The sequence below is a fragment of the Chamaea fasciata genome, unplaced genomic scaffold, assembly GCF_029207755.1.
Source record: "Chamaea fasciata isolate MVZ Bird 193981 ecotype frontalis unplaced genomic scaffold, bChaFas1.0.hap1 SCAF_8, whole genome shotgun sequence".
NCBI lineage: Eukaryota > Metazoa > Chordata > Aves > Passeriformes > Sylviidae > Chamaea > Chamaea fasciata.
The window spans coordinates 4,989,162-5,014,458 of NW_027094093.1; the positions used below are offsets into that span (position 1 = coordinate 4,989,162).

The following is a 25,297-nucleotide window of genomic DNA, read 5'->3' on the forward strand; positions in this document are numbered from 1 at the left end:
TGACTTGGGCGTGGCAGTATTTCTCTTTTTGTAATTCAAGTGATATCAAAGTCAGCTCCTTGTTCCAGCCTAAGGGTGATGTTCTGTTTAATGGCAGCTGGTGAGCAAACACAGAATGCTGGCGCAGGTTGAAGTGCAAAGAAACCTGCAAGATTCCTTGTCCACGCCAGCTCTCAGCCTCCATGTTTGACAGCCAGAACGACCAGGGATGCTTCAGAGAAAATGTCCATGATGGCTTAAATTGCAAACAGAAAGGTTTGGGGAGGTGTAGGAATGCCTTCTTCTAAATCACCTGAGAAACTTGTTAAAAAATGGTGTTGCCTGGATTAAACATTTCAGCCCCCCTCATCTCACCAGTAAAGCAATCTGTAAGGGCAAGGTAGCTCAGAATAGCCAACAGGCTGCCTCCTTCTACACAGTGGCAATTCCCCATCGTGCAGCTTGAAGAGAGGTCTCTCTTCTCTGTCAGCTCCCTGTTTGCAGTAGAAGTGTGCAGCTCCACTCCCACATGGACTGCCTTCTCTCCCTTTGATGGACAAACCCCCATTTCCTCACCTTTGCCTCGTATTTTGTCTTTTCCCTCTCTAATCATCCCCTCCCATCCTCTGCTGGGCTCTCTTTGTTCTGCTGACATCTCTCTTTTACTATCAAGGGGTCTCACATGCAATTTCAAATTAACAGAAGGGGAAGGATCTCTTCTGATCAGCTGCTGGTTATTTCTTGCTGTACAGCTCAGTATGGGACCAGTGTTCAGGATAAGAAGAGTGCGCTGCTGGGTGCTGTTCAGCATTGTCCTGAAATGGACACTACTCATTCCTACCACCTGAACTGAGTATTTTTCCAAAATCCAACTCTTTAACAACTTGGCATTTCTTTGCAGTGGGAATTTCCCTTCAGGCGAGAATGTAGGAAGGACTGTGAATTCGTGTCTGGAGGCTGTATCTCCTCTCCTTTCATCTGGAGCAGAGAACATCGAAGATGACGTAGCATAAATAATGTTGGGACACAGCCCTGACAGTGAAACTGTACTGGCACCATATTCCTTTTCTGTATTCTTGTCTCCATCTCATGCTCAGCTAAGGAGCACAAAAGGCAAAAGGGAGATTCACTGTGCTTTGGCACATGTTCCTGTGGCAAAGGGAGTGAGAACCCAAAGAGATTGGGATTGCTATTGAGCTTTAATAGTCACCCTCTGTCTAGTGGCACAGGAGTGCCTGTGGTTCTGGCTGGTTGATCCCTTTCTGTCTGTCCAGTCCAGATTCCTGCTCCAGCACTGGAGTCCCAGTGCGCACAGATCTCACAGGAGAATGCAGTGCAGGACAACAAGGAAATTGCCAGCTCTGTGGGCAACACTGTACAGAGCTGATTATTTCTGAAGAATTGCACTATGAAAAAAAACATGCAAACCTCTCTCCCATGATAAAAACTTACCATGGGTACTAAATAGAGTATATGGCAGGGATCACATGTCCTTTATTTCCATGCTAAACTCTGACAACAACACAGAACCAGGTCTGTCTGAAACATCTTGTAAACCTGAAAAATCAATGTCCTGGGTTGTTTCTTTATTAGCCTTGATCTCTCCATCTCTTGAAATAGTGTGGTAGATTTGCTGTCTTTCGAGTGGGCCTGCAGCTGCATTCAAGTGGCTGTTGTGTTGATTGTTGAAGGGAGGGACTGAACTCCCAGTCCCTTGGAGGACCAGTATCCCTGCTGTTGATTTGATGTGGTTAACATCACACTGTATCGAGTGTGGGATGTCTTTAGACAGTGATGACAGCACAAGATTGGGGGCAATGATAAAAAATTGTGATAAACCTATGGATTTCTGTTCCACCCTTTGCAGACCTCCTAATTCTCCCGCATGCCATACTCCCCTGTGCAGTGCCAGTGGAAGTCCTAACCTAATTAATATATAAGCATAATGAAAGTGATTAATTACCTGGGTTTTTTCATATTCTCTGCGTTCATTTGTGGAAGGCAATACAGGGATAGAGTGTTGCTGCCAAGATGAATTATCTGCTGTCCTTTCGTTCATGTTGCCCTACACAGTTGACTTAGCGCACAGGTCAGAGTTGAATGTGCATTTCTGTCCCCTTCTGTCACTTTCTGCTGATCCACTTGGTATTTGATACAGGTTTTTCCCAGTGGCATCCAATGTCTGGCTGGCCAGGTGGGTTTAAAGAATAGGAAAAGGCCATTGAAGTCCCAGTCCTGCACAAAGGCTGGGATGTGGAGTGTGTTAGGAGGGTTCACATTGCTGGTGCTGGGGGGCACAGTGCTGTAGTTATCTTAGAGGTGCTGGTGCTCTGGGGGTGAGTGGCTGCTAGCAGTGTGGTATTTTAAAACAGATACCTTCCTCCTATTATTTTTGGTCAAAAATGAGCAAAAGAAATAGGGAGGAATTTTTCTTTTCAGGCTTACCGCTGTCAGTTGGGCTTGTGTTGATTCAAGTGCTCTTCCTCAGTGACCTTCATCTCCCCGTGCCTGTGAGATGTGAAAGATGCTGTTGACACAAGCAAAGGCTCAAGCTCCCTCAGCTCATATCCCAGACAGCGCTTTAACGTGGCATGTTTGATGCTGCATATTTCTGTCTTGCTGACAAAGTGGCAGTGAAAGTTATTGCATTCATCTGTGAAAGGGAATGGAGCAGAATGAAAGCCACAGCAAACAGTGCTACCTTTCCTTTCCTCCCTGTCCTTGGTCGCTAAGACCTCTGAATGCAGGAGGCAAAACTGAGGGGTCTGGGCACTTAAAACAAGGTTTAGAAATGCACCCCACGAAAAATTAAGGCTTAAAATTAAAATATCAGGGGAAAAACAGGAAAACAAGCCCAGGTCTTTATTTGCAGGAGCAATGGCTTCTGCATTTGCGCCAAGAAATCAGCTTAGACACACTAAAATGTGATTGCAGGGTAGTGGTGGAGGTAGTACTAACCCTCCCCACTCATAGTTGTCTCACTGTACTTTTCTCCAGTGCATTACACTGCCAGAGAAATCCAGAGGAAGAGGAAACCAGCCTGTGTTGCTTCACTCACGTCAGGGCCACTGCAAATCTCTGTAACACATTTGTTGCCAAGTCAGCACAAGCTAAAGCAGTGAGGTTTGAAAAGGCAGTACTGGGAGAAGTATAGAATAAAGTGCTAGGGGTTTTTTAATTGCAAAAAAACCCCTAACTTTTTTTTTTTTTTTTTTTTTTTTTTTTTAAATTTAGGTCTTTTTATTCTTAGGTTAAAACTAGGTCTGCCTGCCAAAGTGGCCACTGTTAGCCGTGCCATGGTGGATTGTAGTTTGGGTGTACAGCCCTCTGCCTTGTGCACAGGCATCTGACAGAGAGCTGCTGTGCAGCAGCACATTGTCATTTCTCTGTCATTGCAAGTGAGAGCTCCCTTTCCTGTCCTCTGCAGCCTTTTCTTCTTTTTTTTGCTATTTCTGAGGACCTTGGTGTTGGGGGACACAGTCCCCTTTTGCTGTGTTTGTGCTCTTTGGAGAGCTCCCTGCCTGCTGGGAGGGCCTGTCCCTGCTGCTTGTGCTTGTTTTAGGCTAAATGAGCCAAGGCAGTTGGAACAGTTTAGGAAGGTGGTGGTTACTGTTCCTCGGACCTGAGAGAAATTTGGGAGCATTTGTGTGAATTACACAGGTGTAGCAGGTCACCAAAGGCAGGCTGCAGGCATAGCCAGCAGCTGGAAAGGCAGAGGGAATTTGGGCTTTTTAGACAGGACAGGGAGGAGGTTTAGATTAGATATTAGGGGAAAAATTCTTCCCTGTGGGTGTGGTGAGGCCCTGGCACAGCTTGCCCATAGAAGCTGTGGATGCCCCATCCCTTGGAAATGTCCAAGGCCAGGTTGGATGGAGCTTGGAGCAGCCTGGGCTAGTGGAAGGTGTCCCAGGGGGTTGTACATAGATGATCTTCAAGGTCTCTTCCAACCCAAACCATTCTGTGGCTCTGTGAGGAGGCACGGAGCTGGTACAGGGGGAAACACGCTCTGTTCCCAGCTGTACACCAGTAGTGGGGCATCTCTCTGCCAGAGTGGGAGAATAATAAAGACAACATGCTGTGCTCTCAGTTTCCAAAGCCAAGAATGGTTGCTTGGGGCTCATTCCCTCTCCACTTCTCATTCCCTTTGGCCTGTAATCTGTGTAAGCGTTACCTGTTACTGCCCCTCTGTTTTTGCTCCCCAGATTTCTTCAAGTGAAGTACAAAGCTTCACGCCCTGGTGAATAGGTCATAATTGTTTTCTTTCTATGGGATGAAATAAAACTGTTAAATAAGAGACGGCAAAGAGCCAGTTTCTCAGTTCTCACTCCCCCTGGAAGTCTTTCCAGCAGAACAAGCTGAGCATCACCTGCTCTGGAGCGGTGGGGCGTAGGGAAAGACTCTTGGAAGGAAACCGGGGTTATTACAACCAGGGATGGGACAGGGAAGGAGGAGGAGGTCCCCACTGTGGGCAATGAGTGCAAGATGAAGTAAGACCGCAGAGCTGGGAGCCTGTGGAACAGCTTGGCCAGCTGGAAGGTTTCAGAGCTCTGGGTGCTGCCATCTACTGTGGAAACCTGTCCCCGGCTGGAGCTGCAGCATTCCTGCCTTCCTAGCCCGGGGACTGAAATCCGAGCGTGCATTCCTGTCTGTGAGCCGTCTGAAGTACCGAAATCATTTCCCAGGCCAGCTGGTAGGAAATCATGGTTATAAGTCTATCAGGGAATTACAGTTTAATCGCAGCCTGTAGCAGAAAGACTGCGCTAGAGTTTAGTGTTTTACATGAAAGGCTGCTATTGAAAAAATGTTACCCTGCACTTCAATAGATCTTTGCTGCCAACTGCGCGCCGTTTGGGCTCTGTTGAGCTGGCAGAGTTCATTGCTGACAGACTAAGAACAGGCATCAAAATGCGTGCCAGGGCATAAAGGAAACACACCGGAGGGGATTTTTGAAACAGTCCAAGAGAGGCAGACAGAGGGATGGGAGAGAAGAGGGCCGGGTCCTGCTCGGAGTCTGGGCTGGAAGGAACCATGCTTTTTTGCCTTTGGAAAAGTGTTTTCTAGGCAGTGAGCAAACATTGATGGCGTTCTTCTGCCAGCCAGTCAGCAAATAGCTTCAGCAAAGGAAGGGGACAGAGCAGCTCATGCGGGTCTTACAAGCCCTGTGAGAACGGGGAGCTGTTTCTGTTTGCCGGACAGCTGAAGTGATTACTTCTGCCACTCGCCCTGAGAAAGTTCCCGGGGATCCTGAGGATCCCTTCCCACTGAATAATGGCAATTACCATGGTCCCGATCAGAAGTGGGGCAAGGGGAGAAGGAGAAGCCGTTGGGAAGGAAAGGGGAAAGGAAAGGAACCAAAAAGCCCCAACAATTCTTTGTGTTACTGAAAAATCATGAGCCCTGGGATGTTAAATACAAAATCAGAAAGAAAAACCTACTTTACAGGAGAAAGGTGAAAAGAAAGTCTACATTTTTCCTGACCTATTGTACCTAAGTAGATCATAAACAAGGTCATGGAAGGCTCTTCTGCTAATTTTCTCAATGGCTGCAAAACTGTGGGCTGTTTGTAGCTATGTCTCCTTCCCTTTGGATGCCTCAGGCTTCGGGGTTTCTGAGGTGGTCTCTTTTAAGTTTTGTTCCCTGCTAGTTTTGAGCAGCCTTACCTGAGTTGTTGTGAGCAGCCTTACGGGATTTTGTGAGACAGGGTGCCCATGGGCTGAGGTGAGCAGCTGCTTGAAATAGAGGCAGAGACAGCTCAGGGCCAGAACAAGGTTATTTCTTCAAAGGAACTATTTCTCACCTGGTGTGGTGGCCTCATTGTGCAAACTCTTGCTCTTCATGGAAGAAGTTTCTGCACCAGCTCTATCACCCATCTGCCGGGAAAAGTAATTGGTCTGGGCTGCGCAGTTTTGTTTTCTGCCCAGCAGGGGATGGATTTTGTTCCACGATTTCAACTGGTGTTCCATGCGTGCTAGAAATGCAGTTGCATGTCTTCTCTTGGAGTCTCAGGAGCGGGTCTGATCAGCCTCTTGATCAGAGAATTGGGATGAGGATGGAGGGTAAAGCTGAACCTGATAGTTATGCATATTTGAAAGTATGTAGGATGTGAAGGTACATAATGCTTCCTCTCAGCAGCTCTCTGTCTTTCTCACTTCCCTCACATTTGAGGCCATAGAATTTGCTAAGGTTTCATTGCTGACAGGTCAGGTTCTCAAGAAATTTTCTGTATCATAGTAACCATTTCATATTTGCATTTTGCGTGTGTGTGTGTATTAAAATAATTATTCAGTGAGTTGTTTGGATTGGCCAGTATTGCTCCTGATGTTACTCTTAGAATCTGTTCATCAGCAAAGATACGTGTAAGAAGCTTTTCCCTTTTTGTGTTCCGCAGAAGATTGTACGGCTTTTAATAATATACCTGCTAGATCTTTCAGTAGTTGAACTGAATGCTGTGTAACCAGGACGTGAACAAATAAAATGTCCCGCTACAAGTAGTCATTAGGTGTAAAAGCAAATAATAGAAGAAAAATTTATTTCTTTTAGTAGAAGAATCTGTTTCTCTGGTTTTGGATTTGCTTTAACTTGTGAATTGATTTTGCTCTATTATTAGCATGAATGCCAGGTGTTCTTGTTGTCCTGTTTGCTTCTGTTAATACTCTTCTAAATAGTCCTGAGTAAGCAGGAAACTTTGATCATTAACAAGATCCCAAGAGTTTCTTATCAATTTGTCTAATTACTTCTATTTCACACTATTGGAAGACTTAGTGCTTGGAAGCAAATGAATTTGAGTCAGGCACAGCTCTGAGACAAAATTTTGGGGTTGGGTTAGGAATTGACACAAAAATCCTTTCACTTTGCATCTGTATCTCTTGGACTTGGGGGCTGACTGTAGTCATTTGTGTTGCCTCATAAATGCAGCGAAAAGTTATTTATTTTTTAAAAATATTTATCCAAATTTCAGCCTCTAGGAATTCTCAGATTTCACTTTAAGGTGGTGGTTTACATTTAGATCTTTTTTCCCTTTGCTTCATCTCCTTTTTGGCTAATTCTCACCAGTTTGAAATGTGACATATCACAATTTATATCACTGATTATTAAAATTAAAACAAAAAAGGCTCCAGCCTTTCAGTCATATACATATATGTGGAGTGCATTCATCCACATCATCTTAAGCTTCCTAAATTTCCCAGTTTACATGCAAACTTGTTATCTCTGAGGTGCCACATATGCCCAGGCTAGACTCTAAATATTCCATTTTGGGAACACGGACGTGCAATTTCTGTGTTGTACCACTTGTCTCTTGCTTCAGTTTGAGATCCAAAAGCCACTGGGTTGAAATGTTCTTAATTAAAGTTGTTCATACCTTTGAAAATCCTATCCATCCCAGATCTGTATGACTGTGGACGTGCTCTGGGTTTATTGATTCAGCTTCTGTTGTGAAAGTCGCTGAGGAGACCAGCCCAAACTGGAAATGAGACCAAGTTCGCATCTTCTTCAAAACTTTGCCCACACTGAAGAGCTGTTTGGGATTAGAATCCCAGTTCATGCTCATTATAGAAATAGTTCTTTTCAACAAGCTCAGAGCTGACATTTCCCTGAACTTTCTCAAATTAGAATGTGGGGAATGTGGTTTGAACTCATTGTTAGGACGGTTTGAAGGGCTTCGTGCTTATGCAGACAGATGTGATGCAGTGAATTTCGGTGGGTTTAGAGCAGGATGAGACCAGCTTGACAGAGGGAAAAATTAATTTCCTACCAAATCTGATCTTTATCAGAACCTGCCTTTAGCAGCTGACTTGTCTGGTTTGTACCTTGTAGCTTTGTGTTAAGATATGTGTTTACAATGTCATTGTGCACAAACTCTTCCAGAGAGAATGGGTTTTTTATTTTCTCATAATTAAAACAGTAAGGATTAATGATGGGCTGGGGAGGTTTGCTGTTTCTGTAGTAATGAAGTGGACTGCTTTCTGTGGCTAAGAAAGAAAAGTTAACACAGTGATTATTTTGGTCTGAACTAAGTCCTGTTGTAAAAGATACAAGTATTAAAATTGTATTAGACATGTAAAAAATCATGACCCAGAACAGTAAACACATTGCAACTAAGTAGTATAGCTTTGATCCTAATGCTCAGCTAATTACAAGAGAAAGTAAGATCGTTTCTTTCAAAATTTATCTTTCACTCCCTGTTTTTATCTCTTCCCCCCCCCCCTTTTTTTTTTTCTTTTTTCCGCCTAGGAATATTTAAACAAAAGTTACAGTCACTTCTGCTGGCTTTACTGGGCCACATCCCTGTGCCCAAACCAGCAAATTCTGCCCCTTGCCGCCTTTCATTTGCAGTTCTTCAGCTGTCGGCATTCCCAGAGGGGCTGATCCCTGTTCTCTCAGGGATCAGCTGAGGGCTGCAGGGGGAAGCCCAGCAGCTGTGGCACAACCAGGGCTGGGGGTGCCCAGGGCAGGAGAGGAGAGAAGCTGGGGAAAGGGGCAGTGATTGCTCTGCTCGTGTCATCAGGGAGTAGCAGCTCGCTGGGAGTCTGCCTTCGTGTTTGAGAAACCCCAGGAATGTTGGCTTTTTGTATTTAACGTTTCATCAATTTGTTTCTGAAAAGTATTCGTGCCTCACTCTCCCAAGAACAGTGCCTCTTACTGTGTCACCTTGTGTTGGAAGCCCAGGGATGTGGATAGGCGGGCAGTCAGCAACATGATCAGCTAAGAATTGAGATCTCCTATGCTGTTTCCATGAGCCTAGCAGAGGGATCATGTGTTACATTTTTTTCCTTAATGATTTGTAGTTAATTGAAGAATATATAGAATAGAGACAGATCCTGGCTTCCCTCTGCCTTGGATTCAATGCATCATCCATCCTTCTCAGTTTCTCCTACAAGTCATGCTGAAATCCTCTTCTAACTTTGTCCCTCCTGCATGTCATCGTGCAGTCTCATACAGACATGCAGTTGGCTTTATCTCCTTCTCCTTTTCCGTGGCTGTGTTTTGACCCCACAGGACACATCTGGGCTTCCTGGCTGGCCTCCTGGGGGTGAAATCCTCCCTTCCTCAGCCACCTAATCCATTCAGCAGACTGAATGTCTTCTCACTCTCCTGCTGAATGAAAGTTGGTTTTCACTGCCACCTGGTCCCTTGATGTTTCACTCAGCTTCTGGAATAATATTATTCATTCTCCTTCGCCGTTGTTAATTCTTCCACAAGAAATGTGCAACCCAAATTCCTGCCTAAAATATGTGCACTGGAATGTTTCCAAAACATTTGGTGCTTGCTGGGCCAGCTGCTTATTGTGGTGTACCTGCTGGTCCAGCGCATACCAAGGCTCCGCTGTTTGGCTGTTGCAAATGGAAGCACAAACATCAATATTGCTCTGGGATCGTGGCAGATGAAGGTGGCCTGGCACTGTGGGGCCACGAGGTAGAAATGATCCATTGGCACTATGAATATTGTAGCAGAGACTAGAAGAGATTTAAAAGATGAGCTCAACTTTCAGCTCTTTCAGGAGGAAGTTTGAGAGTCAGGTGTTTGGGGAATGTCTTTCTCTAAGTCTTCTTGCACCTCCCTCCCGTTGCCCACGGTTGTGTTTTAAACCCCCATTCCTCAGGGGGATTCTGAGATCTCCAGCTCCATGAGCTCTTCTGATTTCATTCAAAGCAAAGCCAGGAGTTTTTCCTCACTAACTCTGAGGCTGGAATACAGGGTGGGTCATGCATGTTAGGAAAGCCTAAGCTGGCTAAAAAGCACAGGTTGGATGCAGCACAGATGCTTTGGTGTCCGTGTAGCTGTGGAGGCAGCCCAGGTGTCCTTGGCCTGGAAGTACCAGAGCAGCAAGGCAGGACACTGGGTCTGCACCCAGCTGCTCAGTCCTGTTTGGGGCACTGCAGAGTCCCACAGGCAGGTCACAGGTTCCCTGGACATTCCTGGGTCCTCTTCCATCTGCAATGGTCACTGACCTGCAGAACTCGCCTCTAGCAATGATGATATCCGCAGCCACTAAAAGGTTTTTTAAATCTTACCAGAGACCAACTTACTCCTCTTCAAGGATCTCTACCTAAATCAGCCAGAAGTCCCCTGTGAACTGTGGAGGGCTGGAGAACAGCTGGTTTTGAGGGATTTAGATCCCTTTCCAACACTGAGTCCTCTCTGAAGGTCCTGATGTGTCATGCTGATGCTGCAGGTGCCCTGCTATCCTGCTCTAAATCTTACCGCAGACTCATCCACGACAAAAGGTTCATTTTACTTTGCTGCTCTCCGTGCTGGGGTGCTGGGCGATCTGTGTGGCAGAAGGAATGGAAACAGGAGCAGCCAGACTCTCCAAGACTGCCTGAAGGCAGGTTTTCCCTGGCAGCCTCCCTCATGGACTCTCAGCTGTTTAATAATGTCTTGAGCCTACAGTGCCTTTTTTTTCCTTTAGTGGGAGTACTAATCACAGTCTCATCTATCTAGATGCCTATTTTTATGAAACTCATACAAAGATAATATCTTTGAGACCTTTTCTCCCCTGTCCAATCTGAATAAATTCAACCAACATTTTGAAAAGCTATTGCAAGGGAAACTGAAGAGAGACACAGAGATTGCAATGAGGGTAATTTCCATAGAGAACCGGCCAAAGTCCAAAAAGTTGTAAGAAAACTCAAGCCCTTACACATACCTTTCTTTCCAGGAAATAGCTTCCTTTCCATTTTTTTTTTAAAGGAGATTTAAGTAACCATCCAGCCCTGTCCTGAGAGGGAAAAGCCCTGCACTAGATAAATACACTTTGGTCCTTATTTTATGGATAGAAAAACTCACATAGCTCTGATAGCTGCCACCTGCTTCTGCTGAGGTGTGAGCTACTGCTCAGGAGAGAGATTGTACTGGAGCACCTTCATACCACACAGTGGAGCACTCTGGCACATCCAGGACAGCAAGCCTGGCATATCTTTGTGATCTTTTCTGTAAGAGCAGCAATACTGCAACCCCCCAGAAGGCAGACTGCCACAGAAGTCAGCCCCTCGGTACTCCAGGAGGTTCACCTTTACACTCATCATACAGCTACATTTTATGTCTTGGTATGGACTGGGATTACAGCCAGCACAGCAGACACAACACTGCCAGTGTTATACACTGAAAAATCAAGGCCAAAGTCTCTTTCTTAAAAAAAGAAACAAAAAAAAAAGGAAAAAGTTAGAAATACTTACTGGGTTCTGTTCTTATTTTCCTTTTGGCCTTCCAGACATCAGGGTATACTATAACTCTGTGTGCATGTTCACCCGTTCTTTGATTTTGCTTTAAATGTAATCAGAAGAGCTCATGGAGACCTCAGAGTACCCTGAGGAATGGGGGTTGACAGCACAAGCGTGGGCAACGGGAGGGAGGCGCAAAAAGACTTAGAGAAAGACGTTCCCAAACACCTGACTCTCAAACTTCCTCCTGAAAGATCTGAAAGTTGAGTTATCTTTTAAATCTCTTCTAATGTCTGCTATTCATAGTGCCAGTGGGTAATTTCTGTCTGGTGACCCCACAGTGCCAGGCCGCTTCCATCTGCCAAGGGAAAACAGGATCCCAGGGCAATATTCATGTTTGTGTTCCTATTTGCAACAGCCAAACAGCGGAGCCTTGGTATGCGTTGGACCAGCAGGTACACCACAATAAGCAGCTGGCCCAGCAAGCACCAAATGTTTCCCATTCCTGAGCACCTTCTGTCCAAAAGGGACCATGGCTGTAATGAGTTTGAGGCGAGGTGACCTTCAGCCTGTCTTGGGTGAAGCCAAGTGAGGCCACGTCACAGAAATTCCACAGTAATTCCCACTCTGTGGTTTTCCTGGAGACAGGGTCTCTCTGACCCCTTTACCAGCCCCACAGTAGCTGCTCCTCAGTGTCATTCAGCAATTCAAGCAAAGATGATCCATCATCTCGTGGGTAAGTGCTGTGCTGGTCTGCAGCTCCCCAGAGTAGGTGCAGGATGCCCTAATTTTTGTTGAGGATAAGCGGATGTAAACAGGGCTGCATTCTTTCTTCCAGTAGAACTTCATGCATTTGTGATCAATGAGGCCCCCTGGAGCTCTTTGGAAAAGCAGTTCTGTGAGCAGCACAGCTACTGAGAGCTGGTTGCTTGTGATTTATGTCTTGTGATTAGGTTATCTGGAATTTAATATGTTCCTAGTGCTAGTTAAAGTATCCTCAGTAATGTCTCTTTCTTACGTGGAGTCTCTTGTGCCCAAGAAAGATTGTGATCACAATTGCAGGAAAATATTAAAGCCATACTCCTCTCCTTGCCTACCTGCTTTCAGGAAACTTGTAACACAAAACTTTTGAGGCAAGTGTAGTGCCAAATCAGGTTGAAAACGCTCATAAACTCTCAGAGACAGACAGAAAAATAAATATGCATGTCACAGTTGCATCAGCCCCGATTTCTTAGGGAGCCAAGTGTGGCAAAAGAAAGTGAATGTCAGTTCCAATGAAAACAGTAATGGTCATGTGTGAGCAGATGAGGTACAGCTTCTGAGCAGCTCTCACTACCATTCATCTGTCTGTGCTCTGCTAGGAACTCATCAATGAGTATTTCTGGAATCTGGGGTTGGAAGTGGAGTGTGTCCTCATGTGCCATAAGTAATTTTATTATGGGGAGATTTGGAGAGGTTGTGCAAGTTTGCTGGAGAGGCAGAGCCAGAATTACATGTGGGTGTGTTATAATCCAGTCACAGGAGTCCGTGTGTGACCCCAGGTGTGCTCACACCCCTCAGTGCCTCTAGAAAAGCTCTTTCCATCACAATCCAGAACCCCTGGTGACTAGTGGGCAGCTTTTATTGACCTGATTGTTTCATCCTGTCCTCAGAGACAACTTGATTCTCCCTGCCTTGCTCCCAAAGAACCCTTACTGTAAATACCTCTTAAAGGTGTTTCTGCCGGAGGGTCGTGTTGTGCCTCTGCCTGTGTTTTAATCAGTGTGGTTCAGTCAAGGTAGAGAAATATTTTGAACCTGATGTGTGTTAGTTTTAATTGGAGAGGAGAAAAAATGCAGCATGATTGGGTCCTTGGGGAAATGGTGAATTTCTACAGATGATCCTTTGAAAGATCTCAGCAGTTTTAAAGAGAGAGAAGAACTGTGAATGAAGCAGCCGAGAGACGGAGGAACATCTGAAAAAATGCCAGCCAGTTGCGGGAACTGTGCTCAGAGATTTCTCATGTTTGGATCTGATCCTAATGAACCAAAACCAGTGTGAGACTTTTCTACTCACTGCAATGATTTTGCCATTAGCAGACCCCTTTGAGGAACCATCTCCTTTCAATAGTAAGAAGATGGTTTCTGTGTCAGAACCAGTTCTGGCACGTTGGCAGTGCTGGAGCAATAGTCTGAAGCGTGGAAATGCTGCTGCAGGAGGAACAGGGACACCTTCTTAGCCAGGGTGTTGGTGGCTGATCCCCAGAAGGTCTTGGTCACAGGTGAGAGGAAAAGGTTGAATCCTTTCAAAAGCCCTTTGGCTACTCCAGGCCATGTCCTATGTGATTTCTATAGCCAGAGCAAGCAGTTCGATATTGTAAATTTTAGAAAAAAAGTCACGGCTGTAGATTAGAGGCCAAAGGTGATGGGGTCATAGCTGGGGAGAAAGCTCAGTTATGAATCTTCTCAAAAAAGACTTGGGATTTTCCAGGAGCCCAGGGCTGCTGGGTTTCCTCTGCTTCCCCAGTGAATTACTTTGCCAATGGTTAAAATCCATTTCAAGTTGATTTCTACGTTCCGACTGGGTGCTGTGCAGTGGTAGCAGCACTGACCCAAGGTTTGAACCTGTCTCAGTTGTGATTAATGGAAAAACTCCCTTTCAATGCAGAAAATCAGGAACTGAGTCTTAAGACACTTAAAATGTTACCATCAGTGGAAATACACCTGCCCCGATTGCTCTGTGTTCCGCTCAGGTCACATGTTTCAGCTCAGCAGCACTCAAAATTTCCAGTGTATTCACCACCCACGTGCTCAGATCTCAAGATGTCAAAGTCATGAGCACTTTTCTTTCTTTTCAAACAAGTTGTGGCATCCCTGGCTCTGGAGACAACCTAGCAAAAAAGTAGCTGTAACTGAAGTATTTGCCTTAGCTGGGAACTGTACAGAGCTCTATTAAAACAGCCAGTTCATGCTCACTGACAAGTTTCTCAGATTTGGGAACTAAACCCTCCAGTGCTGGACTTCACCTCAAAATAAATGGATTTCAAAAGCTTGAGCCAAACCACAGATATTTCTGGGATCTAGAAAAAAAGCAAAAGTTTTGTCAATGGAAGTTTCTATTTAGAAATGTACTACTTTAGAAGTAGTGTAGGATTGTCCCTCGGTAGATTTGCAGAGCCCCTTTACAGGAAGAGTGAACCAATACACGGCACAAAGCATCACTGCAGTCAGTGCCCCATCCTTATCTGAGCGCACGGACCTGAAGGGTAGAATCACACTTAATTTTCTCTGTGTAACCTGGAAAAAAGTCACGTCAGGACTTGTTTAAATTGCCTTGGACGTGGTGCCCCCATATCTCCACGGAGTGGGGTGTCTGGACGGGGCTGAGCTGAGGGCCAGAGGAGCAGGGGAGGGGACAGGCCGTGCACCCCAGTGCTCAGCTGTCCTTTACTCTGCCACTGCAGGGTCCCTGGCTGTGGTTTGCATTCCCAGCACCAGGGAAAGGAGGCAGGCTGTGTGCAGCGCTCCCCACACAGGCACAGAAGGAGGATCAGTCTGAAGGCAGGGAGCTCCTGGGGCACGGTGGCAGCTTGACTTACACTCTGTGGGCTCTCGCTCTCAACACAGCAGCGCTCTGAACCGTTAATAATAATGGGATGTTTTCACTGGGGGGAAATAGGTGCCTCTCTAACCACATTTCTGCCTTCCACACACCCCATTCCAGCACTCATCTGTATTTATTGAATAAGGTTAGTGGGTTATTTAGCAGGTTTCTGCAGCCATTATCAGAGAGCACAATCTGTTTGTGCGGCTGGCCTCTCCTGTTCTGTCACTCTCATAAGCTACTCAATTAGTAAAGGGGAAAAAAAGAAAATGTATGTAATTGGTAACTATGGTTACCTGTGATGTGGGTTTTTAAGAAGTGCTCAGAAACCCAGTGGCAACAGAGTTTGGAAGTTCAGAGCTGTAATTTATTCAAGAGCTCTCTTGAATCAGAGTATCAAAAGCATTTAGAATAGATTCAGAATATTTTCCTTTGTGGAACAGTATTGCAGTCCTAAGCAGAAGCCGGTGTGCAGGCCGACTGCTTGCTCTGCTCACGTGAGAAGAAAACAGGGGAGGGAGAGGGGAAATCTGCCCTTGTTCTACTTTCCTCCTGCAGAGCCTGGTAGCCCTGGCACCGGAATGGCTTGTGAAAGTGGTGGTTTCTGAAAGTACTTCTTCCATTGTCCTCTTGTTTCCCTGTTTACCCTGAAACGATGAGTTTAAAAGTGGTGAAAATACAGAGCCCCGAAGCTGCGTGAGCTTCGGGGGCATCTTTCAAATGAAGGTGCCTACAGCAGAAATTCTGCCCCAATCATGCTGCTTGCTCAGAAAGAAAATAAAATCCTCCATGCTTAATTTAATGAGGACACAGGATAGTGCTAACAGCTTTTAATTGGACTGAAAGTGCCTTATGGAACATATGTCTTGAGGTAAAAAATTTCACCTCTCGGGTGTTTCAGGGGCATCAGTGGAATTCTGTACAGATTTGCCTTTTGCAAAGCAAGGAGCTGTTGTGGGCTCCTCCTGTGGGATTTCTGTCTGAATACACAAGATTGTGCCACCACAGTGTTCCCTGTCTGCTCTGTGGGCACTGCCCAAGAGAAGGGGAAGGTCATTTCAGCTGTCCAAAAACACTGTCTCCACCAAACCAGTCAAGTACACAGGGTGCAGGAAAGACCTGTTCTGTCACATGTTTTATTATCATAACATGCCACTAGGTAAGATGAATACTGGCAAACCTTGCATCCAGTGCATGGCATGCTGGTTTATCAGCACGATTCCAGTGGAAAATTATCTGCTACAGGAGTCATTTCCCAAGGAAGCTGTCTAGAAAAAAGTTTGTAATTAAGACATTGGGCTCGACCCTCTGTTAGATGTTTGCTGGATCTCACCTTCACACAGGTGGTTTTGCTTTGCCCTAAGTTCGTGTCCTAGTGGCCAGCAAAGAAGTTCTGAAGGCTCTGAATGTTTGCCCCAATTCCTCCTGTTCAGCTGACTTGAAACACACGGCAGGTAATTTGTTAAGGATGCATAAAGTTGGGGATATTGCAGTTCAGTCAGGTGCAGGGCATGGCCATGAAAGGTCAGGCTGTGGTATGGTTTGGAGTGCTGGAGAGTTTCCAGTGTTTGCACTGGGGCTGTGCTTGTATCTGTTAATCTGGAGGTTCCTTATTAATAGGCTGCACACTTCATTGATTTTTAATTAATTTCTGAAGAGACACAGAGGATAAGTGCTGCAGCCCACAGACATCTCTGTACTTATTGCAGTCCACATCTCTATTGATTGCCTGCCTAAGGAGCAGAAGTAATCCATTTTAAATACACTTTCTCGGAGAGGCTGAATGCAGTGCACAATACACTCTCCTGACTGTAATTGCATTGGCAAGAGGTCAGTGGCCGGGTGGGGGAGAAGTAGCCCATTGTTCAAATTTGCTGCTATGGGCTCCCTTCCAGGAAAGCCAAGTGATCTCCCTGGTGGGCAGTTTGGAACTACAGGATGGGGAAAGCACTGGTCACAGCTCCCCCATTACAGCTGCATCGGGAACTCCTTTATAGGCTGCTTTCAGCCTTCCTGCCTCTTTCGTCGTCTAACTGAAGCAATTAATGTAAGGGAGCAGAATGGCATTCGCAAAGCCTGTTCAGATTGATGTCTCTCTTTGGTTGCCACTTTGAAAGGCATCAAACGCTTTCCAGGAGTGCGTGATCCACTGGGAGCTGGAACCTGAAGTCTCTGAGCGCTCCCCAAATCAGCAGACAGGTCTGTTCCTCCTGCTGGCATGTGGAGCACGGATTTTTGTCCATTTGCTTTTGGAGCAGCAATTTGAAACAGCCTTTGCCGTAAGGACTGTGATCCCGCCAGTCTCCAAACTGTAGTTACTTTGCAGTAAATGTTATTGCCCGGCAAAGGAGAGTTTTGCAGTATTAAGTTTGTTATTTAGGCGGTTAGTTCTTGCTTAAAGGCCTCTTTGACAGAAAAAAAGGTGGTGTTGGTGCAGTTGCAGGCAGAACTACACAAAGTGCAGTGGTGATGCACTTATTGTAAGACACAAGCTGCAGATTCTCTCTCCTCTTTGTGCTGCAGTGTCCTGAGCTGTGGTTTTCTTCAGAGCTAATGGGAGAACATCCCTGTCCTTTTGAGCTCTCTGGGAATGAGGGAGAGGAACAGGGTCTGTCCACACAGCCCAGGAGGCTGGGACACCTGCTCCAGGGGAAGGGGTAAGACAACCAGTATGAGCCAGTTTGCCCACTGCTTGGAGAGTGGAGCTGGCATGGGAGAGCACCTTGCACCCAGCTGTCTTAAGAAAGCACCTGAGTTAATTGCAAAATGGAGATTGGACATAACTCCACAGCTGCCTCCCTCAGGAATCTCCTGCTTGGGAATGAGCTTTGCACAGTTGTGGCTGTAGGTGGGACCAGAACTCAGAGCCACGTCCAGTAGGGCCAGAATTGAAACAAATGCCTAGTCTGCATCTCATTGCTTATACTGCTTAATATATTTATGTAGCACCTTCCAGCAGAAGAATGTGAGGTGCTTCACAAACTCTTAATATTCAGCCCCACCTGATCCAGAAAGCTGCATAATTTGAGGGAGCCTGGGGGACAACTCATCATTCCATAGGAGTTCAGACAAAGGACTGAATGTGTTTGATGATGCAGTGGAACAAACTCCCCTTCTGGTGCTGCCCAAGGAGCTTCAGCACCTACCCGGGGGGGGTGGGAGAGAACTTTATTTCAAGGGCCCCACAAGCTCAGAATTGAGAACCAATCGATTCGGCAGTGACCCACTTACCTGTGCCTTGAGGGGGTGAGATGACATTCCTGAGATGTTAATTTAGGATTGGAGTGGGTCTGGGCCCATCAAAATGTCTGCTCAGTCCAGTCAATTAGGTATTGAAATGTCATGAGCTTATGAAATTGCTTCTCCTCTCATTCCTTTCCACTCTTTCTCCCTTTATGAATCACCTGTCATTTTGGAAGAGACTGCATTTTCCCTGTAATTCTCATCTAATCAGCCTCACAGCCTCTTTCCCTTCACTCTGGCTTCTTGAGTTGGTTTTGACCTGTGTGCTTTTAGAAGCATCTTTATTTTTTGTCCTGGGATGGAGTTTAGCAGTGCAGTAAATCAGGCTTTTGGACTCCTGTTTCTGGAACAAATAAACTGCAGCTGCCACATGGTGCAAAGCAAATATCTGCTGATGACTTCTTTTGATCCAGACTTGCTCTTTTGATGTGCAACTGGCACTTTTCTGTTGCCACAGGTAGCATGTGTCCTCCTGTGGTTGGAATGAAGTCAACTGATCCCAGTTTTGTCCTTCAGCCGAGCCAGCCCACCTGTGAGCAGACAGAATCTGTACTTCTGGGTGAGCCACAGGTGGAGAGATGTAAGACTGACCTGTGCTCAAAATATCACCACTCAAATTCCCTGTGCAGGAGTTGGATTTTCACTGTTGCCTTTCCAGAGGGGCAATAATCCAGCTGCGCTGGGATCCCATCTCTGGAGTCAAGTACAGATCGTCTTGACCTTTCTTCTGTGAACTCTGAACTGTTCAGTCTTGAAAAGATTTAACAAAATCACAGCAGGACTGTGAGGAAAACGCTGTTATCGGCAGTGTCCCCTCTGCTCGGATGGCAGATCTGGCAAAGTTTCTGTCATCTGGTCCTGCTCAGGTGGACAGGACCAAAGCAACAGTAGGCAAGTCCAGATAGTTTTATCAGCTTTGGAGCCTAAGTGCATCTGAAGGTGGCCAGCTTGAGATAAAAGCACTTTTACCCTGAGATACAGCTTGCCACATTTAAATAGCACATTGTTTCAAACTTAGACTGGAGAGAAGTGAAACCTTGAGAGAGCTTGTCAAATGAGCAGGAGATGTGAAGAAATGCATTACTATCACATAAACTTTCTTTGTCTGCCCTTCACCAAAGAGAGAGAAATTAACTCACCCCCTATAACTGAATTGAACTCCTAAATATTTGGGCTTACAGACAGCACAGGATGCAGGACTGCTTCTCCTTTGCCAGCTTCACCAGGGCTGGCAGAACTCCACCCTGTGGGAAATCAAGGCACAGAAAGCTCCCAAAACCTTGTGCATACAGGCCTAGACATAGAAATGAATACAAGGGTTTGATCTAAGACCTTGGAAGAGACTTCCGAATTTAGAGACCTGAAGCAAGAACGGGGATTTGTAGTTTAAGCAGAAACTTGTTAAGCTAGGTAGTGGAAGGTTTTAAAGTTTAGCCACAGAACTTGTTACAGAGCTAGTAAGAAGTTTTCAGGTGTAGTAATGTAAGTTTGTGAGGCAGTGTGTGATTGGTTAAGAGGAGATGCACTGCGGCAAAACCGTGTGAGACAGAACAATTAATGATTGGTGTAAAAGACACTAACTAACCTTGTGACAGTAGTTTATTGGCTAATAAACCTGTATGAGGCATGGTATCTAGCGATACTACAGCTCCGGATGTGAGGATGTTCTCACCCTCTTGTGAGACTGATAAAGAGCAAGGAACCATATTTTTACAGCGTCCCTCAGTGGTCCCGTCTCGCTCAATCCCAATACCAGACACTTTCAGGAATCCTTGGCAGGTGACCTGGTGGATGTTGTGCTTAGCACGAGGTGTGAGTGCCCAGCTCGGGCTGGTGGCATCCCCCTCGCCTGTCCTTGGCTGTGAGGGTGACCTGCAGTGGCAGCTCCCAGGCCAGCCCAACAGGACATCGCACCTCTGCAGCTCGGGTCATTTCAGTGTTTCTCTCCCCCAGCTCTCTCTGGAGGAACAGCTACCTGCATGAGTGTGGTTGCTCCTGACAACAAAGGGCACAGTGTTTTCCTTGAAAGTGTATTTAGCCCCAGGCAAAATTACACCTTTTCCGTGGGGTATGCAGGGGAAAAGATGATCATTTGAGGCTTTCTGCAGTGACTCACGTTATTAAGCAAGCCTTGAGTTATTAGGATGGTAAGAGAGCAGTCTCCAAGGCTGCAGATTACTGTCCAGGAGAATTGAGCTGGACTTGAAATTTTCTTCCTTCACGTGCCTGAAGAATGAGTTTGATGAATCTACCATGTGTGCTGGCTTTGGTGGGTGGAAGTTATTATTAAAGAAAGACAGGCTGCTCTTAATTCCGGGGTGAGATAAGATCAACATACCCTTAGTTTAGGGAAACAATTATATTTAGTGTAGAAAACAACCAAAAGTCACACTGAAAAAAGGTATTTGTAGGGGGTTTGCTGTGGGCTGGTATTGCTGAAGATCTTGGGGCAGGTGAAGGTCTTTATATTTATTTTTTAAATTTGATTTGTTCTTGCAAAATGATGTCCTGCATCGTGCAAGACAGAAGACATCTGTTCAGCTTCAGTTAGTGATTCAACACACTTCAGTTCATCTCCAGCAATTATCCCAAAGGGACTTTGCATTTAATGACTTACATACCTGTTGGAATTCTGTCCTGAGTAATGAATATCTTTTTTTCTGGAGATGAAATCCAGTCCCCTGAGGGAAAGAGCTCTCAGGCAAGACTTCATGCAGTTCAGAGTTGGGCATTCCCCGCACAGTAGCTGCCACTTTTGAAACAAATCCAGAAGCATCCTCAGCAGGGAGGTGGGACTCCAAAAAGTCCAGGAAAGTGAAGGAAATCGAATGACAGCGTTTGAAATAGTCTGTGCTTGTACCTCTTACACTCTGAGCTGTACCAATGGAGGCTGTGCTCGAAAGCTTCCCTCAGAAACTAGGAGGCAAATTACAGCAGAAGCAGCAAGTAACCCTGGTTACAATAAAGTAAGGGAACAGCAAATTATGGCCACGACTTCAAGGCAGATCTCAGGGGACAAACCCGTGATTGGCCAGAAAAGTTCATTTTCCTTTTTTAAAAAATCCTTCTTTCTCCTATTTCCTCCACCAGGCTAGCTTTGGTGATACTTCCACAGTGCTGGAAATCCCAGTACTTTATGAACCTAATTTGATGTTTTCCACACTGAAGTCCAGCACTTGGAAAGATCAGAAAGTTGTCCCAGATCATTCTCTTCTCCTGTCGCACGGATTTTTTTCATGCAAAGTCTCCTTTCCACTGTCCCACTTCAGTTTGTCGCCAGCACATTTTCTCCTTTTGAGGTCTGATATTTTTCTTGTGAAAAGGCCAAACCTGTCTGTACCTGAAGTGACCATTCCAAAGTCGTCACGTTGCCAGAGAATTTATAAACACTCTTCGATAAAATTGTGAAAGATCTTTTTTCATAGCTCTTAACAAATTAACTTTTAGGCTCTTCAACTCATAAAATGTCCACCTCGTATTCTCTCGTGGGGTTTTTGGGTGGGGATACCACCAGCTGTGTATTTTTATCATACTTCTGTATCATATTAAAAGATTAAAGATTCATATTGAGCTTTTTTCCCTGCCAGGTTCAAAACTGTCTTCAGATACTGGTTCTCTGCAGAATATATGTTTAGACAGTATTGCTGCAGCGAATACTGTAGGATTCCCTTTTTTCGATTCTTTTCCTTCCACTTGGATAGTCTCCTTTCTTGAAAATACATACATTTATACCTTTTCATTTATACTTCTGCCACCCACATTTAAAGCTTGTTGATAGGGTAGCAGGAGAATCAAACATGTTTACGCTGGGTATTCCTCAGAGGATTTACATTTCTCCGGAGCACGGGCTCTGCAGAGGATTTTGTAGCTGCCAACCAACCCTACAGGGGCTGGTTTTAGCTCTTAGATCACGCAGGTGGGAGGCAGCCCTGAGAAGGTTGTTTGACAACAAGAGGTGAAGCAAACTGTACTGATGCACTGGCAGTTATTTCTGCCTTCTTTCTGGACAGAAAAGAAAACCAGCTGTGGTGTTTGCTGAGGAGCAACGCAAGACGTTGGTGGCTGCTCATTTTTCTAGTTCCTGAGAGAATATCATAGAATTTTACTAGAATGACACTAAACAACAGCACAAAATCGGAATAAATGAAAGAGAATGAATAGAATAAACAGTGAAACGTCCTAAAGCATTAGCCGACAGGTTTAAAAAAAATGCTTGAAATTAGAGACAGCAAAATAAGGCCGAAGAGGCATGGTTAAGGATTTGGTTGTGTAACTCTTTCAATGAAGGATGTTTTTGCACACCTTGCCATCCATTCCTGCCATCATTAACTAGAAACAGGAGGCTAAAGCCTTGGTACGGGTCATCTGTTTTGATTCGGACAAGACAAATTGTGTATTTTTATTTTGGCCAAAAGAAACCTGCAGTGTTTTCACATTGTTTCAGTGCTGAGAGGTGCGAGTTAATCTATTAAAGTTTATAATTTTATTTGGGCCTGATATCTTCCGATGCCAGCAGAATTCCCTCATCAGCTGGTATCACGGTGTGATTCTTGTGTGACTCACAAATGTTTAGCCCACGAGATTTATTTGTCTTTTTTTTTCTAGCGGTTTTAATTTGATGTCAAAAATCATTGCTGTCAAAAAACGTTATTCTTTTAAAGACTTATAATTCTGATGGTCAAAAGCAAAAGTATTGCTTCGCACTTGGCAGGAGGGCGTGCTTGCTTCAACTAGCAGCGCTTCTACAGAGTAACATAAAGTTGCTTTATGCCAAGGGTCCCCGTGTCCTCTTTCAAAACCCCTTCGTGTTGTCTGCGTGAAATAGTGTTTATGCCAAACGTATTTTCAAAGCTTTTACTGGTGTTTGCACTGAAATTTTTCACCTACAACCAGTTTAGGGCTCCATTTGATGCTTTTTTATAGACGTCCACTTTCCTAGAATCCTAGATGTGGAAGGGACCTGAAAGCCCATCCAGTTCCACCCTGTGCCATGGCAGGGACACCTTCCCCTATCCCAGGCTGCTGCAACCATGTTTGGATGTTTTTTGCTCCAAGCCCCATCCAGCCTGGCCTTGGACACTTGCAGGGATGGGGCAGCCACAGCTTCTCCGGGCACCCTGTGCCGGGGCTGGGTGCAGAGACCACGGGAGGCAGCTTGTGTGGGGACTGGTGCCTGTGAGCTCCTCAGGCTGTGAAGGGATAATAAAATCTGGCCCATGGCGCTGAGTAATCTGGTTATTTTAATCACTACATGTGACTCTCTGAATTATCATCTGTATTATGGGGTAATATGATCTCTTTGGTATTCAGCAATGACTTCTTAAAAATTATCATATATATTATACAGAGCTAATATATTAAGAGATACCTTAAAGGCAATTGTCAAGTATGTGATTTCATCTCTTAAGTTCTAATAACGGTGGTTAATGTTATAAATGCCTTTTAATGAAATTACAGGCTCGTAACCCTGCCCAACTATCCTTTGTGTGTCATATAATTAATAGGACCAAGCTTTGGTGTTGATCTCAGTGTCACCAAGCGTGGTGCAAATTTCCATACTGATGGTAGCTGGTTAGTCTCCCATCAGAATAAGAATAAGGTTAAGGCCAGGCAGTTTGAGTATATGTTGCCTTATCTTAAAAGGCAGCTGGATGGGCTTGTTAACAGAATATACTTCGAACAGAATATATCTGCTCATAAAAAAAGGGGCCATTGATCTAATGCCTCATTATAATACTACAGGCAATATTTTAAGGGAGTGAAAAGGTGAGGGAGTTGCAGCACTTGGAATAAAGGATTGTTTTCCTTCTAATCCACTGAGGATAGTGAAAATTTGTGACCAACTTAAAAACCATTTGAAGATGGACGAGAATCTTTATCTTGAATTAAAGACACTTGTCTGGAATGTAACAGAGCCGGGATTGTTTCCCAATATGGCCTAATTTCTGGGGGGTTTTGGCTAAATTGATTCTTTTTTATGGTCATCAGATTTCCTGTCTGAAGAATAAGGGCCATAATAATTCTTTTCTTTGTCTCACATTTCCAGATTTTAAGCCTACTGAAGCAAAAGAGTTATCTGTGTGTTATTTTGTTGGGTTTTTTCCCCTTTGGTAATTGAATCTTAAAGAATCATCCATACTGGACTAACTCAAGGTCATCTAATCCTGCCTGCTGCTCAGAGGAAGAGCAATGTTGAACTTCAGCCCTCTAGGCCATTTTCTCATTGTAAATACTCATAATTGAACCAGCCATTTGACATATCACCAGTGAAAGTTGCCTGTCAAAAAACACGTAAGACTTACTGGCATTGCTGTACTGTTCTTATTCCTTCAGGGAATGATGTACCTGGAAGAGAGGAGACTCGTCCACAGGGACTTGGCAGCCCGTAACGTCCTGGTGAAATCACCAAACCACGTGAAAATCACTGACTTTGGCTTGGCCAGACTTTTGGAAGGGGATGAAAAGGAGTATAATGCTGATGGGGGAAAGGTGAGTGCTGGACATGTCTGGAAGTAAACCTGCCGTGCTGTGACAAACCTCCCCAGGTTCCTCCTTAGGTCAGCGTGTTCCCGTGGGACTGGTAGCTGTGGAAGCGAGTCTGTCAGTGGCTGAGCAAAGCCCTGCCTTGCACAAGAGCTGTGCTGTGAAAGCACACGTAAAAGCTGCTCAGTTTTTGCACAGTGAGCTTCTCCAGGCACTGAAACATAATAGTATGAGCAGTTTTCACAGTCAGAGTTAGGTTTTTTCCACGTGCTCCAGTTTGTGGCTTGTTAGGAATACTTTGGTTCAGTGAGCGATGGATGTTCTGGGGCATTCCTGCCCAGCCTCTTTCTCTGGCCAGTATACGCCTCAATACCATGTGGTCCTGTTTTTCCAGACAAGGAATTTTTGTGAAAACAAAAGGGAGGGCCACAGAACATGAGAATTTAGCTCTTCTATCACGCTGGAAGAGCCTGTGTATGTTGTGTCTTGCGTCCACCTCTTCAATGCCGGGCCGCTAGGAGCCAGCTTAAGGATCTTTTTGAAACCAGACATTTTCCCCCTGTTCCTTTCCAGCAAACCCCACCATGGCCACGTAGTGCCTTACCTCATTCATGCCAATTTCAGATTAATGCACGGAGAAAATTCAGAAGGCAGTGAGAGCGTGGTGCTTCTGGCTGCTCCCTAAACATCTTGAAATTCCCCATTTCAATCTGTCACAGAATCCCAAAGGAGTTTGCATCACCTGTCACTCCTTTTCCTGGATGTTCAGTTTGTTTTCTGTCTCCTTGCTATCTGTGGTTTTTCGTGCCCTTGTCTGGGACAAGCAGCTGTTGCCAGTGAGTGCTGTT

General features: G+C 45.2%; 1 protein-coding gene across 4 annotated transcripts in view; it reads left to right on the top strand.

Moving 5' to 3' along the window:
* The window catches only part of ERBB4 (erb-b2 receptor tyrosine kinase 4), a 552,534-nt gene that overhangs the window by 494,804 nt on the left and 32,433 nt on the right, over positions 1-25,297 (top strand). For all 4 annotated transcript variants that reach the window (XM_066189450.1, XM_066189451.1, XM_066189448.1 and 1 more), the window contains exon 21: positions 24,300-24,455. In XM_066189450.1, coding sequence (XP_066045547.1) covers positions 24,300-24,455 — 156 coding nt within the window. The remainder of the gene's footprint in view (positions 1-24,299; positions 24,456-25,297) is intronic.